General features: G+C 47.7%; 1 protein-coding gene across 3 annotated transcripts in view; it reads left to right on the top strand.

The window, feature by feature from the left end:
• The first annotated feature begins 65 nt into the window (after window positions 1–65).
• The window catches only part of EEIG1 (estrogen-induced osteoclastogenesis regulator 1), a 37,252-nt gene continuing 18,912 nt past the window's right edge, over window positions 66–18,405 (top strand). The window contains exons 1-2 of one of the 3 annotated variants that reach the window (XM_065035913.1): window positions 66–293; window positions 1,525–2,159. In XM_065035913.1, coding sequence (XP_064891985.1) covers window positions 2,014–2,159 — 146 coding nt within the window. In that variant the 5' untranslated portion in view covers window positions 66–293; window positions 1,525–2,013. The remainder of the gene's footprint in view (window positions 294–1,524; window positions 2,160–18,405) is intronic. The other 2 variants (XM_065035912.1, XM_065035911.1) reach the window with 2 other exon arrangements.

Below are 18,405 nucleotides of genomic sequence, written 5' to 3'. Positions count from 1 at the left end.
GCTGCTTGTCCAATCGAGCGGTGCCGCTCTCGCCTCTGCCGTCCCCCGTCTCCGGGGAGGAGGGCGGCGGGGGAGCGTTACGTAGTGTCGGTTTGGTATTCCCGAAGCGCGGCGGTTGCGTTGCTCTGCCTTGTGCCTGCCTGCGGCGTTGGCGTAGCGGCCGCAGTTGGCGTAGCGCAGACAGAGGTGGCTGTGGCGGGGAGCAGCGGCGGCGGTGGCGGCCGGGAGAGGAGCGGGCAGGAGGTGCGAGCAGGGCCAGGCCGGGCAGGAACCGGGCCGGGACCGGGCCGCAGGTCAGTGGAGGGAGGGCGGGAAGCGAGCTGAAATCTCCCGCAGATCGGCTCGTTATTTTGGGATTGGGAGGGGGGCTGAGACCTGGCTGCAGCTCAGCGCAGCGTTCAGGGGGCCGGAGCGGGGCTGCGGGTCGGTGCTGGGTCCCTGGGGCTCGGAGAGGGGCCGGGACCTGGCTGCAGGTCACTGTGTGGTTCGCAGGGCCGAGAGGCAGGCTGAGACCTGGCCGGCACCGGGTGCACGGCTCAACAAGCGAGCTGAGACCTGAGCGCAGCTCAGTGCACGGACCAGGTGTGCCGGGGGACGGGCTGGGACCTGTGTGTGGTCCGGAGAGCTCAGACCTGCCCGCGTCTCGGTGCACATCCCGGGGGCTGGAAGGCAGCTGAGACCGGGCTGCAGCTCGGTGCAGGGGCAGAAGGGGCTGGTGGTGGGAAACAGGCGCCAATCTGTCCCCTCTGCCTCTGCGGGGGTGCCCTGGCCCCGGGCAGAGCCGGCTGGGTCCCCCCGCTGCTGCCCAAATAGGAGAGGGGCTTCAGCCGCGCAGGCAGCACCAGCTTAGCGTTGGTTTGCAGTCATTAATTCTCAGTATCGGTGAGGTTTGTTTACTGCCCCGTGTTCATAACCTCGTCCCTTTTAGATGCTAATCAGCTCTTGCCTCCCTGGCTTAAGGTGTTGCATAAATGTGTAATGAAATGTCCATCTCCAGCCCCAAAACGCACGGCTTGGTGCGGAGCTGGGGAAAGGCAGCGTTCTCGGTGGGCCTGGCTGTTGGAAAGCCAGATGACCTGATTCGGTTGTTACACTGTGTAATCTGGAGCAGACTGCTGTTTTCTTTCCTCCATGCTGGTTTCTCCGTTCATAAGATACAGGTGCTAACACTTTGTGCTGGTCGGAAAATCAGAAAATAAACAGATTTTTGCATTTCTTGAGACAGCTTTGCTTACTCTTGTTAGACTACATGTTAGACTGGTCCTGCTCTGTAAACTGCCTCTAAAGATGATGGGTGAGAATAGAGCAGATTTGTATTAGCTGCTTTGCAAAACAAATTACGAGGGAGATGACACCAGTGAAGCTTGCTCTAGGCAAAAAGGGGAAAGAGGATGTTGGGGCCAGGCTAATTGGGGCTAAGACTGGTATGAGTCTGGACTGAATAGTACCCATCCAAACAGGTTTTATAGGAGGAGGAGGAGCCCATGACCAGCTGGGACTAATTTACTCATTTCCCTCCCAAAGGCTGACCCGGAGACCTGTATCAAGGAGTTGCACAAGAGGAGGAGAGAAACTGGAAGCTCTCTGAACGTGCTGACTGCAGACTTAAGCCTTCTTCAGAGACTCAGGACCACTTCCCACAAGAGATGCTTTCTGGAGGGGTTGTGCTGAAGACAGAGCACTGCAACCTCTAACTGGGACAGCTCCTGCTGGTCTGGAGCTGAGACCGACTTCTCTCCTTCCCTTTTCCCTTGGAGATGTTGCAGAGATTTAATCTGACCTCTTCCTCCTCACCTGAAGCCTGCCGTGGCGATGATCCCGCAGCCAGATCCGACCACCAAAGAGAAGAGAATTGTGCGTTTGAAGCTGGGCCGTCATTGTAACTGAACTGGAATCTACTCCCTGCTTGCGCTTCTGGAACGAGTGCTGTTCCTCCGCTTGTCTGTGTGTGTTTTGAGCCGCTCCTCCCTCATCTTGTTTGGAATTCCTGGGCTTTCCACGCTGAATTTGCCCATGGCTTTCCTGATGAAGAAAAAGAAATTCAAATTTCAGACAAGTTTCACTCTAGAAGAGCTGACTGCTGTCCCCTTTGTGAATGGGGTTCTGTTCTGCAAAATCAGGCTGCTGGATGGAGGAGACTTTGCCAGCTTATCTACCAGGTAAGAAGCTGTTTTCAGACTTGCTTCCTGGCTGTGCTTCTTTCCCTGGTTATTTAGCTGAGCGGTTTAGCATATGGCTACCACTTGCCTACCACTTGATGGGATTTTAATAGTTCTTTTGTAGGGCCCCACATGCCACATCCTTCTCCAGAGCGGAGGAACGACATAGCTGGAGAGCCCTGAACCTGGGTGGTGTTGGCTGATCAGAGCTGGATTGAATTTTCCGGAGATGTGGGGAGGGAGCGGGAGGTCATTCCCCTGAAGGGGACTGGTGTTTCTGGATGAAATCCTCTATTTTTTTTTTTTGTTTTATTTCTTCCCCCTCCTTGCCCAGGTTCTCACGCGCTGTTTCAGACCCTGTGCTGTGTTGCTTTCATGCATGGCTTGAAACTCATCTCTGTAGAACACTGTAACTAAGCAAATCAACCCTTCCCAAGTTTGCTCTCCCTTTGCTTTGGAATTGCTGTTCTTGCTAAGAGTGGAAGTAGCTTGCTTTGCATTGCAAATTGCTGTGCAAGGGAAAACTGCTGCCTGGAGTCAAAGTTGTTGGTGTTAAAGACGCAGTTTGCCTCCTCGAAACTGATGCCACTGCATCTCCCAGTTTGTAGCTGCTGTATATTCTTTTTTATGTGATCTGTCGGATTGGAATCGTTCTGCTGCACGTCCTATAAGGTTGTTCTGTCATCATGTATTGGCATTTCTCTAAGTCCTTCAGGCAGGTCTGTCCCCATTCCTGCTACTAATTGCTAATAAAAACTTGCTTTGTTTCCAAATATGCACATAGATTATCACCAGCAGTATGCAAACGTAAATTCCATAACAGCCCAGACTTGCTTTCTTTCTGCCTCAAGATGTGAAGGAAGCCTTCAGTGGCTTTCAAAACTCGTTTTGTTTTGTTGGTTTTTTTTTCTTTCCTGAGAGACTGCTCAGTGTTAAAGGTAAAGGATTAGTTTGTGCTAGCTGTTAACTGCTTTGTGCCAGAGCTAAAGCCAGGTTTAGTCTGGTGTTCCGCTTTGTGGTGCTGCACACTGAGCTTTCTCATTTCAGGAGAGAAGATTTTCTTGAAAAAGTGCAAAACATTTTTGTCTTGTAAATAGAAGAGGTAGGGCAGTCAAAGCTTGGGTTTTCTTCCAGAGGCACTGTGCAACCTCATCTGAAGTCTGTAGAAGCCGTGGGCGTGGAACACCTCCAAAAATGGACTTTGAATTAATTTCTCTTTTGAAGAAAATTTATCAAAAGAGCTTTTCCTTACGGCGTCCTCCCCTGAGGCTAGATCCTTAGGTTTGGTGGAAGCAGCTTATCTGAGGAATTCAAACAGTGTGTGAACTTGGAAAGAAATTAACCCCTCTGCTTCCGGGAGTCCTAATAAAATGAGTTAAACTGGAGGGTGTCTTAGGAAAAGCCCGTGCTGAGAAATGTTGATCTCCCTCTCCTTGTCAACCCTGAAAGCAGCTTCCAGGAGCCGTCGCTGGCGTTTGGTGCCGCCAGCGCCTGGGTTGCGCTGGGTTGTTTTGCGAGCTGGCCGGGGTTCAGCGGTTCGCTCAGCGCGGTGCGTTGCAGATGTGTTCCAGCAGCCAAATCATCTGTAATTTAAACCAAACACATACGTTACTCTCAGTCGGCTTGATTGCTTATAAACGAGCCAAGGGGAAGTCGGCTGTTGGGTTTGCCGCCTTTCCCCTAACCTGTCTGTGCTTTAACTGGAAGCACATGGAAACCTGTTCCGGCTTGAAAAGTTACAGGTCTCGGTGGTATTGAGTCATTTGACCTTTCCCAAATATTTTCCCCCATTGCAGTTAGAGAAGCTTCAGGAGGGATGAATTTCCAGGAACGGTGAAGAGTTGCTGTGTGGCTCTGCCGTGCTCCTCTAGTCATTGCCATGACCTTTTAGATGCTATTTGGATCTGGGGAAAGATTAAAGGGAAGGAGATGCTGTGTCCGTGTTGTGTTGGAAGTCTGGACATTATTTAGGATCTGTGATTGTTTCCCTGAAATCAGCCACTTGCAGAAAATGATTGTGTTTGAGGTTACAGTGTCTGTCAGGTCACCTTATGTGAGCTGCTTGTGTAAAAGAAGTCTGGTGTTTGCTCTGCGATCAATTTGGGCTTCATCTGTGGCAACAGGAGATGTGCAGCTATGGTCGAGCGGACCTTTAGCTCTCTCTGCCCACGAGTTTTCAGAGAACTGATCTGAACAAGGTGTCCCATGGTTTTTGGAGTCTGTAAACAGAGAAATGGAGAAGTAGGTGTAGGAACCCCTCATAGGACACACTAAATCAGTTTTTTTCTCAATTAAGTGACCTGTGATGTGGAAAGAAGAGTGTTGTCTTGAGAAGATAATCTCCAGAGACAGATTTTTTTTCACGTTATTTACAGTAGACTTCCTTGGCAGCACAGAGGTGGGGATATAATACAATATATCCAATGAGTTGCTGGGTGGCACCGGGTTAATTTGACCTGTGAACGCCGCGCTGCCAGCTCCGTCAGCCCGGCCCAGTCCCAAGTCCACTTGGGTTGGAGGGACCTGGTGCTGGGGGTCCCGTGGGGCTCACCCTGGACTGGGACCCCCATCCCGGGCTGTGAACCGCGCACACCTCTGCCCGGACTGGGGGGAACCTGTGTGAAATGCATTGAGACTTAACGCTCTTAGGAATTCAAGGCACTCTGGAAAAGGTCCAGGTCCTGTCAGCACATTCAGCTTTGGGGATCTGCCTCTCTTGGGTTTTTTGGGGGGTTTGTTTGTTTGTTGATTGTTTTGGTTTGTTTGTTTGTTTCTCTTGCAGGCAGATACCCCTTTTCTACACTTGCTGTGCTCAGGCCTTGCATTAAACCCTGGGTGTTTTAGTGCCTAAAGTTGTAGCTGTAAATTTCCTTTCGTTTGTCCTTTCCCTTCCCTCTGTAAAGTCTCCTTACATTCTGGGGAGGCTTCTGAGGATAAGACTCACCCGTTTCAGTTTACAGTGCTCTGCGTGAAAAGCATCTATTGTCTGTGTGTTTATCACCCTGTCTTGGATTACGGAAGTTGCTCTTCTGAAAAAGCCTCTGAGCCAGGTGTAGGCCAGGCAGGTGCTGTATTTCCCCACAGAGAAGTACCGGTATATTCCTTGAATAGAATTAATCCAGATACTTAAATAGCACAACAACCAGTGAATTCAGCTGCCTCCCAAGTATCTTTAAAAATAGCAGGCGCAGAGCAGTAGGGATGTATTCATGGCAACCGTTTTTTGTGAAGCAGATGGGCTGCTGTGTTTTGTACCAGTTTGAAGCTTTTGGGGGGTATGTGTGTCTTTGTTCCTAGAGAGATGGCATGATAAGCTCATCGGGAGGTTTCGGATCTGGGGATCGGTGCAGGCAAGAGCTTGGATGTCCTAATGTGCGCCTTAATCTGCAGGCTGATGTAGCTCATACATGTACATCTTTGGGCATTATGGAAGAGGAAGACCTGATTAAATCCCCTCCATTCTCTGCTTACAGTGTCAGTTAATGTTGAGTGACAGCCAGATGCTCTTTACCTCGGTGCTGATTGATTTCTGGCTGTGTGCTGGCGCTGAGCATTACCAGTGTGTGATGTGAAGTGGAAAGCCAGGTGTTATCCACAGGCTCCTGACACCTCATCCTACATTGTTCTGTTAGCGTGCCAGCAGTTTCACTCTGGTATTTCTGGATTTAAAGGGAGGGATTGTCCTCTGAAAGCCCCTGGCTGACTTGGAGGAAAGACTGTTTTGCATGAGTTGAGCAACTTCGAGGGCATTTCCCACCTTTCTCATTGTCTTCTGAAGGCACCTCAGACCGTGTGTCCTTTGGGACTGTGCATTGCCAAGCACATGCAGCATTTCAGCTTGGTTTTCCGTCCTGCGCAAGTTTGAACAAAGACCATGGTTGGTGTTGCGCAGCCCAGCAGCTGTTTGTGTGCAGGCCCCACCTGGGAAGAGCTGACCCCGGTGGGGTGGTCCGGCCTCTGAGTATTTTGGTGCCGTAAGCCTGAACCGACAATGTTGTTGGCCTTGCAGTTTTTAACTGAGTAAGAGTGAAAGGCCACTTCCTGCGCTGCATATTTGTGTGCGTGTGTAAAGCTGCATCCAGAAAGCTGAAGGAAACACTGATATTTGGGGAGGCACCTCATACCAGTAGCTCTGTGTGGACCGAGGTCAGCTTTGTGTAAGTGTGGCTTTGTCATCCTTTTGGAGGTACAAGCCTAAAGCTACTTGCTGTCCTCAGCTATGCACTATGCAAAGCGTTGTTGAGTCTTTTTAATTTCTGTAGGATGTAAAGAGGGAGAAGCATCACCTTACTAACACATGGCTGGTGATACAGAAACCTTTGTGAAGGGAGGTGCAAGTTGTACCACCTCTGAAATGCAGCTCTGTCTCACTGGTGATAGCTGGAAATCAACTGATTCGCTGTCATCATGTAAACAGTCACTTTGCCTGGGGTTACAGGATCCTTCAGGTAACTAGGTTCACCACATTTGGCTCTTCCATACTGGAAAATTGTTAACTGTTTGGTTAATCAGAGACTTAAGGACTTATTCAGCCCGGTCGAGATCTAAATCTTCACTACCATCTGCCTTAAACCAAAGGTTAGGTAACTAAGTAGTTTCTTCTCAAGTCAGCGTCCCCAGGAGGGTAAGAAAATGAGCTGTAGGGGCTCAGAGTCTGAGTTCTGCTTCTTGGTTTGAGCAGGATTGCCAGGGTGTAATACAGGAACAAACCTGGTTGTGGCTCTGAACGGTTCTCCCAGTTCCATATTTTAGGACTATGTACACTTGGCTAGAGCATGTGGTGTGATAACATATTTTAAAAGTGCTTTTGTTGCAAACATGTCTGAAGGTGTAGACCTTCCCTATGTATAAATGTATTCCTAATATACAAATCAAGAGAGCAAGTTTTAATGGTCCAAAGCAGCTTCCCATGCAAACGTCCTTCTTTCCCGGCTGCAGCCATGGGAGGGGGCTGGGGGTGCTAGTGGAGGAGGCGTTTGAATGCAGCCTCTAGAAATGATTTGCCATAAAATATAACCTAGTTTAAGATAATATTAAGTCATAGTACCTGCGCTACTTGCATTCTGAAACAAATATAGAAAAACTAGAGGCTAAGATGAATAAAAGGGGTTTTAGTCCACCAACGTAACTAAATGTAGGTGAAAGTCATGAGAGCAGAAGCAGTGGATGAGGTTTAACTTCTGGCAAGTTGAGTGTGTTGGGAAAAAGTGCAGAAGTGATACAGCACCGCAAGGTCCATGCCACAAATCATTTTAAGCTGCACTTTGAATTTGCAGAGCGTTTCTTGCACCTTTTCTGGGCTCCGGCTGCTACATCTTTAGGTCTGACCGCAGAGGCTTCGTGCTGCTTGATTTGTTTCGTGCCAAACTTGCCTCTTCCTGCCACCGATCACCGCGTCGGAGCCTGTCACAAGACGAACAGAATGACATTAAAACTTCCCTGCCAGGGGGGCTGTATCCTGTTGAGTAAAGAACAGTCTCTGTTCATGCTCTGGCTCCTGTTCCGCCTGCCGTTGCTCAGGCAGGGGCCGCTTTGTTGACCAGAAGCTGTAATCTCGGGCTCTGTAACCGATATGCTGTGTGTACAGCATCAGCAAATACGTTCGGATACAGCCAGCTTTCAAACTTCTCCCTCGTCGCTGATTCTGAGCTGGCGTTGCTTTGACAGCTGACTCTTAGCAACAGCCTTATCTGGGTGACTTGAGCGGCCCTTGGCTCAAAAAATTACTCATTGGAAATTAATGTTCTGCTTTGAGACTGGGGCCGTGTAGCCTTCTTGATGTACAGGATGGCAATACTGTCCTCCCTGGCTGAGGACAAGGGGAGGTAGGAGAAAGTGGCCCCCCCACACCCTCTAAGACACATATTTATTTCTGAAATACAAGGGAAAACCTAAATGGCTTCCAGTGTGTTTATTCTTTATGCTCTTGAGCTGCCGTCAGTGTTGATTCTAGCTTTGTAGCTGCATTTCTGAGGAATTCGTGCGTGCCTTCAGGACCCTGTGGTCTCCCTGCGCAGTTGTTGGTATTTTAATAGACCAAAAGTTGCCAATGGCAAGTTGTTCTGGTACCAGTTTCTATATAAATGAGGTAGGTACAGATTTATTTCTCATTATTATTTTATTGCAGGAAGTTCCATCTGGTAGCGTTTCGGGAAGGAACCCAGCGAGGAGCGGACGGTGAGCTCCGGCAGCACCCACCTGCGCTGGGCTCCGTCAGGTCTCGTCCGCGCGAGGACAGACGGATGTGGCTCTGCATGTGGCCTCCCTTTTTCAAACAGGATACGTTCAGCATCCTCTGTGGGCTGCTGGCTCTGCGCTGGGCCTACAGTCTGCTCTGAAACAGGTCTGGAATTATTTTGTAGCTGTGGCTTGTGTAATAAAACAGAAGCCTTTAGCAGTGCCCTGGACCAACAGCTGGATCTGCTTGTTTCTTGTGTAATAGCCTGTGAGCTCACATCAGTAATCTGTGCTGTAAAGGTGATTATTTCAGGTGTTATTTCAGGTGGCTGGATGTGTTACCCCACGCCAGTACCAGCTGCTTACCCTGCAGGATGAGAGGTTTTGTTGTGTTTTTTTCCTTGCAGTTTATTCATATAATGCCAAGTGCCCTTGCTGGGAGACACGACACATATCACTGTCGTAACTCCGCACTTGGCATCATGATCTCTGGTACCACACAGCGGGACTCAGCATCTCATTGTAGCGCCTGGGTTTGAAAGGCGCTTCCCACTACACCAACAGTTGTGCCTGTGTTCACTGGATGAACGGCCTTCTTGTTTGGTGTATTTTTAATCTGATGAGCAAGAAAGGGAATTGTTCTGCAGGGTTTGAAATTGCTCATCTTCACGGAGGTCGTTTTCGTGAGCTTCTCGTGAGTTTCCCGTGTAGCTCAATTGATAAGGCTGAGATGAGGGGAAGATCGAGGAAATGGGCCGGAATTATGGGGATGAGGAAGAAAATTAAGAGGAAACACGTGGAGTCTAGAGGATTGGGAGGAGGCATGTGTGGAAGAGACAGGATATTCTAGATAAGCAATAGCATATACAGTCTGTATGACGGATGCTTTCCCTGCGGATAGAAAGTAGCTGAGCTGGCAAGAGAGCAGGATTCTGCCTTCCCTTTGGCTGAATTTATCATCCTTCATTGGTGAGAGCAGGCCTTGAAGGAGGTCCCGTGTTGTAGCAGGAGATGGGACTGAAGCTAAAAATACTTCTATGGCAGTCTGCTGTATTCTGAATAAGAAATGAACCCTGTCTGTTCAGCCTGAAAGCACTGACTGTGCTTACAGGGGAGGAAGGAAGATAGTATGTGGATTTACTGTCCTGGGAGGGCTAGAGAGCTGCAGTTCTAATTAGCAATACAGCTTTAGAGACCTACAGAGACCATCACCCCGCGTGTGGTTGGTAACCAGCCTGAAATGTGTTTGCCGAAATAAACAACTGAAACTAAAAAACTTAGTTTTGGGATTGCTGCTTCCTAGAGCTGCATGTTCCTTCTCTTACCATTCAGTGCACAAAATGCAGAAAATGAAATTTAAGTTCTTTTTTTAGTGGCTTTGGGAAATTACCAAGCTTTATGCTCCAATCTGGCTTTGCCAATGGAAAAGCAGATGAAGGCACCTGTAATAGGAAACGCTTTGAAAGGGATGTGCCCTCAGGGTTTCATTTTGGGGTAGTCACATACCTCCATTTGTGCTTCCAGAATAAATCTTTAGGAAATGGCTGTGGCAAGATGTTTCACTAATGGATATTGGGTTAATGATCAACAGAGTCTCCCTGAGAGCAGCTGCCACATGAAAGGCCGGTCAGCACACGCCTGCAGTTTTCATTCCTCCCAAAATGCAAGTGGTGAGTGTGAGGGGCATAAAACGGGGAGGTCAGAGTGAACCCCACCAGAGGTTTCCCAGTGCCTTGTTCTGCATCCAGTCACTTTTGATTCCAGCCCTTAAGGGGTAATACTGCTCATCAAAATAAAAATGGAAACGGCCAGGAGAGGGGGAAGGAAAGGCTTGTCTGGGAAACTCAGGTTTAGGGAATTATTTGTTTCCCTGGCCTTGTATCGGACTCTTTCAGGTTTTATCCACGTTTGAAACAGCAAAGGTGAGGTTGGGTGTGGTGTCACGGTTTTCGCTGGATTATTGTTTGCATGTACATAGGCTATAGGGAGAGGGTTCCAGCTTGCCCATGTTTTCATCATGCTCTTTGAGTTTCTCCTGATAGTTCCTGTTCTTCCCATCATCGCTGAGGCTGTGCCTGCGTGTCACAGAAATGGGGGAGGAATCTAGGATATTTATAATTCAGTCTTTCCAGATCTCTTAATGCTCCATTGCCCTGGAACAGAGCAGTAGTTTTAGCGTTCACGCTTTGACGTAGACTTGCTGCACCGGCTCAGCCCCGGCTAGTGCAGAGTCCTGTTTCCAGACTAAGCACTCAAGAGCTAGTCTGCTTGCTCCTGTTGCAGATTAATAATGCAGTAACCCCTCTGTAGGAAAGCACTTTTCCTGGCTTCTGTCAGCGGCCTGAGATGTTTTATCTCCTACTTCAGTAACACCAGGCAATTGCATCTGCATAAATGTTGAATTCCTTTCAAGTACTGCGCTGCTCATCCTCTGCCTGCGGTAGCCTGCAGTGCTCCTTGCCGCAAGGGAAATCCTGTGTTGTGGAGGAGGATAATTCCTCTAACTGTTTCTTACATTTGCTGCCTTTCTGATTTGTTGAATACTCTTGTTTTGCTGTGCTGTGATTAGCTGATCGTACTCAGTTTGGTCACTGTTCTCATTAAGGTCCGTTTCTGATGTAGGTTTATAGAAGTGGCTTTTCCTGCTCTCTGTGCAAGTACGTCTGCTCTTTGAAAACAAATTTGTGTGTTGTCTCCCCTCCAGGAGCGATGCGTACACATCGTTTACTCTCAGTAGGGGAGAACCAAGGGAGTTTGTCTGAATACAGCTGGTAGTGACAGCCGTGGAGGTAAAAACTCTCTGATCCTCAGAAACCTGCTCCTGGCTGCTGAGCCGGGGGAGCCCATGTTAACATGCACCGACTGCTGTCGCGAAACACAGAGCTCTCCCATATTCTGCCTTTAACCAAGATGTAGCTTATGAAATTACCTTTCTCTGATTAGGATAAGTTGCATAATGAGATAGTGGTCTCTCTAGAGAACTGCATTTGTCTGGATCTGTGGCTCCAGAGGAGCAAAAGCAGCTTTAACTGCTCTCAAACCTCTGTATCTCCCCTTCTCTTGCTGGCTCTGGCGCTGCAGCGTTAACACCGGGTCTGATGTGCTCCAGATTTGGGGGAAAAAAAGGAAGGAGAAGTTGGGACAGGACTGGAAATCGCAGCCCGTCACCACCAGTGTGGTGATGAGTCAGGGGGCTTTACCCAGCAGCCTTTTTTAATTTGCAGACCTCTTCTGCTAAGGAGCCTTTTTGCTCATAAACCAGTGATAGATACTGATGGAGGTTGAGGGAGAACATGTTTGTACCTTGTCCTTAAAACCGGTGACCTGGTTTGTGCTGCTGAACGGTGCCTGTAGAAAGGAACCATCATAAAACACCTGTATTCATCGTGGAATGAAAACGCTCCTGTTAGCATAGAAAGGGTTTTCTCTGGGCCATTGTGTTGGTTTTGACTAAATGTGAGTGATTCACGGGGAACACGTCTGGGCACGGTCGGGTGTTACCTCTTGGGTAACTAAACCTACTTTTAGCACCGGTGTTGACTCCAGGCAGCTTATTTACTGAAGGGCTCTTCAGCGTACTCGAGCCAAATCGCAATGATGTTACATCACACACTATTAATGAAATTATTCCAGAATTGAACTTGGCCTTATGTGCAGGTTCATTTGCACTATAAAGACTTCTCCGGTACAGCTATATTGGCAAATATATTTTCAACCTTGTTGAAACACGGTTGGTATTGGCAAAAAAATGTCATTTATCTATTCCAGGATCAGCGCATCCTCACGTGCCATAAACCTGCCTGAGAGGCAAAAGGATTTGTCTCAGTGTACATCACTTCTGTTAGGGATGTTGTTCCAAATCTTGTGTCAGTTTCCTTCAGGGTTTTTGTTTTCCAGGTTTACTATCCCAGCAAAGTCCTGGAGTATTGGGTTGACCCATGTCTTGATTTTTCTCATCTTGGGAGGCATGTGTGGATTTGTTTGTTTGTTTTGAAAGGTAGCTTTCTGTTTTCTTTAAGAGCATCTTGCTTACAAGCACAGCTTTCTTGCATTGCGAAGTTGTAGCCATGCCTTGTACCTTGTGTGGCAGGGCTATTATCAGAGTTCTCCTTGCTGGGGTTTGCGTTGCTGTCTTTCTTTACTAGGAGTTTAAATTGAGTCAGCAAAACGCAAATCTGGAATCTCTCAGAATGACAGCTAACGCTTATGGGATAAAGAAAGTTTATAAATATATCAGCAATGCATAATCAGTGAATCTTCATTTTACATCTACGGTCTGCGAGAAGCGAAAAGGCTTTCTAAGCTGCAGCATGATACAGAAACACGTATGGACTCTGAAATAGGGTGGGTTAATCTACCTTAATCTTCTAAGCACCTGTACAGAACAAACCTCAGAGTTTTTCTGAAGCATTGGGGACCTTCTGAAGCTTTAGTTCCTCTGTCTGTTAGAACCACACGGAAGATGTGAATTGTGATTTGTCCAAAGGGCAAATGTGCCCTGGGAGAGTCAGGATGTTTTTTTCTTTCCTCTTTTGTGGTTTTCACTGTGTAATCCACTTGGTAATGATCCTAAACACCCACTCCCTCTGTTCCTGCCGTACCCCAGTCACATGGAGGTCTCTCAGCTCGCGTTTGTCATCCCCTGTAACTCCAGCTGACTTGGCTGGAGGTGCAGGTAAGAATTCGGGAGCCCTTCTTAGTTCAGTTGTTCCCATGCGTGTTTTACACATAGAGCACATTTGATTTTTCAGTGGTCATAATTGTGGAAAATCAGATCTGAAAGGTGTTTGTGCCCGGAGTTAGACTGCTGGGGGTGAACTGCGGGGCAGCACAGAGCAAGAGGAACGAGGCATTGGAGACCGGGAGGCAGCGGCACCAACATGCAGCAACCAGAGTGCGGTAGCTGGTGGCTGACCTGCGCGGACCCGAGTGAAATCTGCAGTGCAGACCCGTTCTTGTCTCTTCTGTGACTGGAATTCTCGTGCAAAGCACTGGTGGTGAGCTTGGCAGCCTGGCACGCAGTTCGTTCTTGGCTAATCCAGCTCCAAAGGAGTCTATCAGAACAATGGAAGTAGGAGTTGTGCATGGTGACTCAGTGCATGATCAGAGTTCAAAAACAGCAAATGCGTCTTTCAGTGTTCAATACGCACATTATTACAGACTTGTGTTTCAGTAACTGAGTCATCTATCCAGTTATTCCTTTCTTTACACTTAAGAGTTTGGTTCTTCATTGCTTGTGATGTTTTTGCTCCTGGCACACGTCCCTGGCCTCTGACCAAAAAGAGCTTGTGCTCTGTAGATGTGGCAAGAAGTCCTTGGGTATGTGCTGCTTCGGGCTGGGCTGTCTTCAGCACACTGTGTAACAGTGAATGTATTGCACAGCGTTTACAGTCCCTTCTTGTCCTTGTTTTCCTGGTGTCCGGCTTTTCTTCTCTGCTTCAAGATGACAGAATGTAAATTATAAATACCTCAAAGCAGGCTGGCTCTGCCGGGTTTGTCCTGCCTGTAAAGTGCCGTGTACACGTCCCTTGCTGCTCTGCAGCTGAGTCTGTTACAATTATTTTCCCTTGCTTTCTCCCTGCTCCACCCTTACTTACCCTTCCAAAGCTCATCTGACTTGTTCTATAGCTTAAGTTTTAAAAGTGACTTTCTTTCTCCATTTAGCACAATTTTTATTTCATTACGCGACATCGGCTGTAGCATTCGGTCACCAGCTGCATGCTATTTCTTTTGTAACTTCCATTGTTTCTCATAGTATTTTAAACATGGTTCACGTTAGAAGGAGCTTAAAGGTTTTAAAATTTAGATACGAGGAATGGTTGGAAGTATTATTTTCTAAAATAACCCGCAATGGTTGGTTTTAGAAGCCCTGGATGCACTGGAGAGTGTGGCTACCCAGTGCAGCAATCTGAGTACGTGAGATGGGCTGCACTGGAAAGTTCTTACCTATGGGACGTTCTGCTTGAGGTACATGATTTCACATCTGTCACTTATAAAAGACACATGTCTGGGTGCACAAGACTGGATCCCGGACATAACCGAATTACGGAAGCCTTTCAAAGAAGCTGTTAATACAGAATGAAGAATGCTGGTGCTGGAGGGTTTTGTACAGGTGATTGCCAGCCCCATTCTGCAGTAGGTATTTTTGCTCCCTGGCTTGTACTGGTGCACCTTTATCAAGATTGATCGCTGCCTTGGAGGGAACTGTAATCTGACGTTCAAAACCTGTACGGAAATAGGCTGCTTCTGGAAATAAGGTTAAAGCCATATAAAGTCAATTGCTTGCTTGCTAGGTACCAGCTTGTTCTTAAGGAGGATTTCTAAATCATTCTTTTCATCCCGTTTTTGTTTCATACTCACCCCGGTTTTGCTCCAGTTCTTTCCTTACCTGTGCTTCACACACTTGGTGCTGTCATCATCTTCCCTCATTGTCCCCCAGTTAAACAGGCTTAACTGTTTCTTACCGAAGTGTCTCCTATTAGCTTTTCCTCTACAGTTGCTGTTAATCTTTTTTCTGTATTTGTCTCTTCTCCACTCAAACAGGGATTACACAGGCTGTGCTGTTAACTGTGTAAGTGGAATCTGGTTTCCTGAGCTGACTTTCCCCTACTCCTCCTTCCCTGTTTTCTATTCCCCCAGCTCCCCACGTGCCAGCGAACAGCAGGGACCATGGACGTGTGTCCATCTCCTGGTGTGGGGCAGAACTGAGCAAGTGTGGTGAAGCCCTCCAGAAGTGTCAGAGCTTGCCTTGTTCCCCCCCAAAAAGTGCTGGGTGGTGTGAATACTTCAGTCTGAAAGCATCGGTGTTCAAAGGTGGCATTTAGAGAGCCCATGTGCATCTCCCCTCTGGTGCAACTGAAGAACTAGACTAATAGGTGTGTGTGATGATGGCAAGAGGGAGATGCAGGCAGGTGTCCTTCTCCACCACGGGTCATTGGAGTGGCATTACTGGGAATTTAGAAGTTAATTTTGCAAGTAGGTGGTGGATGCAGTGACCTTACTGCTGAACCCTTGTCTGAAACACTTGCAGTGAAACATCCAAATAAGTCTTGTTTCCGATGACAAAGGCTTGCTTGGTTCTCTTAGTGACACAGGCTGCATCATCTGTGTCTGAGCCATTTTTCCATCATAACTGCTAATGTCTGCTACACAACAAGCAGCGCTTGTCAGCTGGAGAATATGGAGTTGTTTGCAGTGGGGGAGACGTGCAGCTCTTTGGGCTGGCAGTTGTTCTGGTCCGTGATGTAAGCCCATTCAAAACAGAGTCACTTTATTGTTGGGAGCTACTTGCAGCCCCCTCTGCTCTTCTGCTTGGGGAAGGCGAAGCCTCTCCGTGTAAATAACTTGCTGTAAAGCACTTGTATGCCTCCAGGTTAAACTGTCTTGGATTTCCATGCATTGTGTATCCAACTGTGGTGGGTTTATGTTGTTTTTGATCCTGTATGGTGTTCCCCAACGAACATGGTGTGTCACCTCACGTTCTTGGGATAAGTTTCCCCTGAGCTTTCCAGCACCGATTGCTGCATCGTGTTTGCTTCTGCTCTCTCCCTGTATTTGTCCTGTTTGAGCTTCACAACATAATGAAAAATATGGCAGCCCGGAGCTGTTACTGATGTGACACATTCCCTGCTGTTCGGCGTGTCGTCTGCTGATGGTGCTTCTTGTTTGCTGTTGACTTCTCTCCTTTTCCTTGCCAGGCATCTGGATGGCAAAGCCTTAGAGCTGTGCTGCCGTGATGTGCCCTGTCCTAAGCCTGTTATTTGGGGATACCTACAGCTTTTGGATCATATATCTAAACCAGTTATTGGCTAAATGAAGGATTGCTTACTCTTATATATGTTTTCATTCACCTTCATGTTTCCTGTGCTTTGTAGGCAGTGATTAGACCCTCTGTAGCAGGACCTGCTGAGTCCATAGGATGATATAAATTTCGGCATGCTGTGAGTGTGGTGGTGTGGATGCTGGTTACTGACCTGGGCATCTTAGAAAATCAGTTTTGAAACAGGTTTTTCAGGGACTTTTCCTTGTCCTTACCAAAGGTCTCTCATTCAGCTTTGCACTAGATAACCTGGTTAAAACAGTAACTGTCTTCTCCAGAGCATAACGCAGGATTGTTCCCGGTTTCACTGAGCTACGGGAGTGTCAGAGCCATGTAAAGAAATGCTGTAGAAAATACATGATGTTGCCCTTCAGATGCAGTTTGCTGAAATAACTTGATTTCTTTCTTCACGCCTGTCTGTCACTGAGGGAATTGTATAATACCTGCATCGCTGAGGTTGTGTCACTTTATTCCCCAACGTGTGTCGGGGCCCCTTCGAGGGCTTTCTTTCAATTCATCACACTTATATGAATCTGAGCTGGGACTTGACTCATTGGCCTGTTTAAAATGGTGTAATCTTTCTTGTGCCTTATCAGATCGCGATGCTGCTGGGGTGCTGCTGCGCTCCGTTGTGCAGCGGTGAGCCAGCGAGGATGCAGATAGCGCCCGGTAGGTTCTGCTCGCAGGGTCTGACACAGATCTGCATCTACGAGAGGAGGGACAAGTGAGCCTGTGGATTGGGCATCAGGAACAGGAAAGCTCACCCTCCCCCTTCGTGTAGACGAGGAGGAGGAAATCTGAATAAGCAGCTCTTTGTGTGCACTTATCTATATACTGTCTCGTTTAGCCTGAGGTTTTCCCACATCTGCTCCCGTGCATGAAACATCAGACTGAGACCCACTGCTCTGCTGAAATGTGTGGCATTAGAAAGCTATTTTTTGTTGTCATTGCCCTCCCAACGAGCCTGTAGCCTTTTTAGGATGTTTCGTACTTATAACTGTCTTATGTGTGACTGCTGCCTTAAGTAAGAGTGAAACATCTGCTTTTCTAAATGTTTCAGCAAGGCAAAACTGTTTTAGCGGGTTGTGTGTTTGAAGCATGATACCCAGTTGGGCGCAACTCAGCTTTGTGTCTGTAAATAGAAGTTTTAATCTCTGCCCTGGTGTTTCGTTAGCGAGGTTTCCATGTGGGACACAGGCCCAAGATAGCGTGGGTCGTATACGTGGCCTTTTTCTAGAAACGTTTGCTTTAGGTAACCTGCATTCATCACGAGCTCTGTGGCTTTCTGTAACAGTGCTACTCTGTCCATGGCACTAAAATCATAGCTGGTAAGCATCTCTTCTCTAAAATCTGTTCATTGGTGTTCCTGTGCCCATCTCCAGAGCTGCGGTAAGGCTGTGTGTGAGATCTGAACCCAAAGAGGCCTCGGTGGCTTCACTGCAAAAGCAGATGAACCCACGGGTCGCTGCTGTGCGTCGTTCCCGTTGCTTGGATTCATCCTGTGCTATGGTGAAACCTCTTCTAACTGGTCTTTTATTCCTGGTAAATCATCACTCAAGGGGTGGGATGGTGGTGAGGGATGCAGTGAATGGTCCTGTCCGGCGGGAGGGAGGTGAGCAGCTCAAGACCCCCAGAAGCTCTGTCTGGAACTCAGCTTTTCACAAAAGCTGCCGCAGAGTTGCATTGGTTTATTCTGAGGAGGTATATTTAGATCTGGAAGAGTAATTACAAAGCATTGAATAAGTCTCGAGTCAGAAGAGGGTGAATCTTAGCTTGGCAGGGATTCAGCCTTCTGGGAGTCTTTCTGCAAAATGGTACAGACACCTTTTTTAAAATAAAACTTCTGAAGACCCATTGAATTAGCACCTAGTACCAGGCATTGGTCTGTTCTATTTCTGTCTCTCCAAATACAGACTAAAATTTAAAATTAGACACTTATGGTTTTAAGCTGCTAGTTTCTGCTTTGCTTTTAGGTGCCTTGTGATTAGGATGGAAGGAAACGCCTCTCGGTGCAGCCCTCACCGCACTGCTTGGGTGTGTTTGGTTTCTGTGTGATGGTTCCTAATTGCACATCAGAGAATATTCTAGGGCTGAATGCAAAACTGCTCCTCATCCGAGTCCACTTTTTTCCTTATTTTAGCGTACTCTAATTACCAGCCTAACGATAATTTGGTGGGAGGTGGACAGATGAAGCCCATTGCTTCCCCACATGCCATCTTTCGGAAACATGGAACTAATTTTTTAGCGTTT

This window comes from Columba livia, chromosome 19, assembly GCF_036013475.1.
Source record: "Columba livia isolate bColLiv1 breed racing homer chromosome 19, bColLiv1.pat.W.v2, whole genome shotgun sequence".
Lineage (NCBI taxonomy): Eukaryota > Metazoa > Chordata > Aves > Columbiformes > Columbidae > Columba > Columba livia.
Note: the sequence above shows the minus strand (reverse complement) of the source record. Positions and strands in the feature narration are given on the sequence as shown.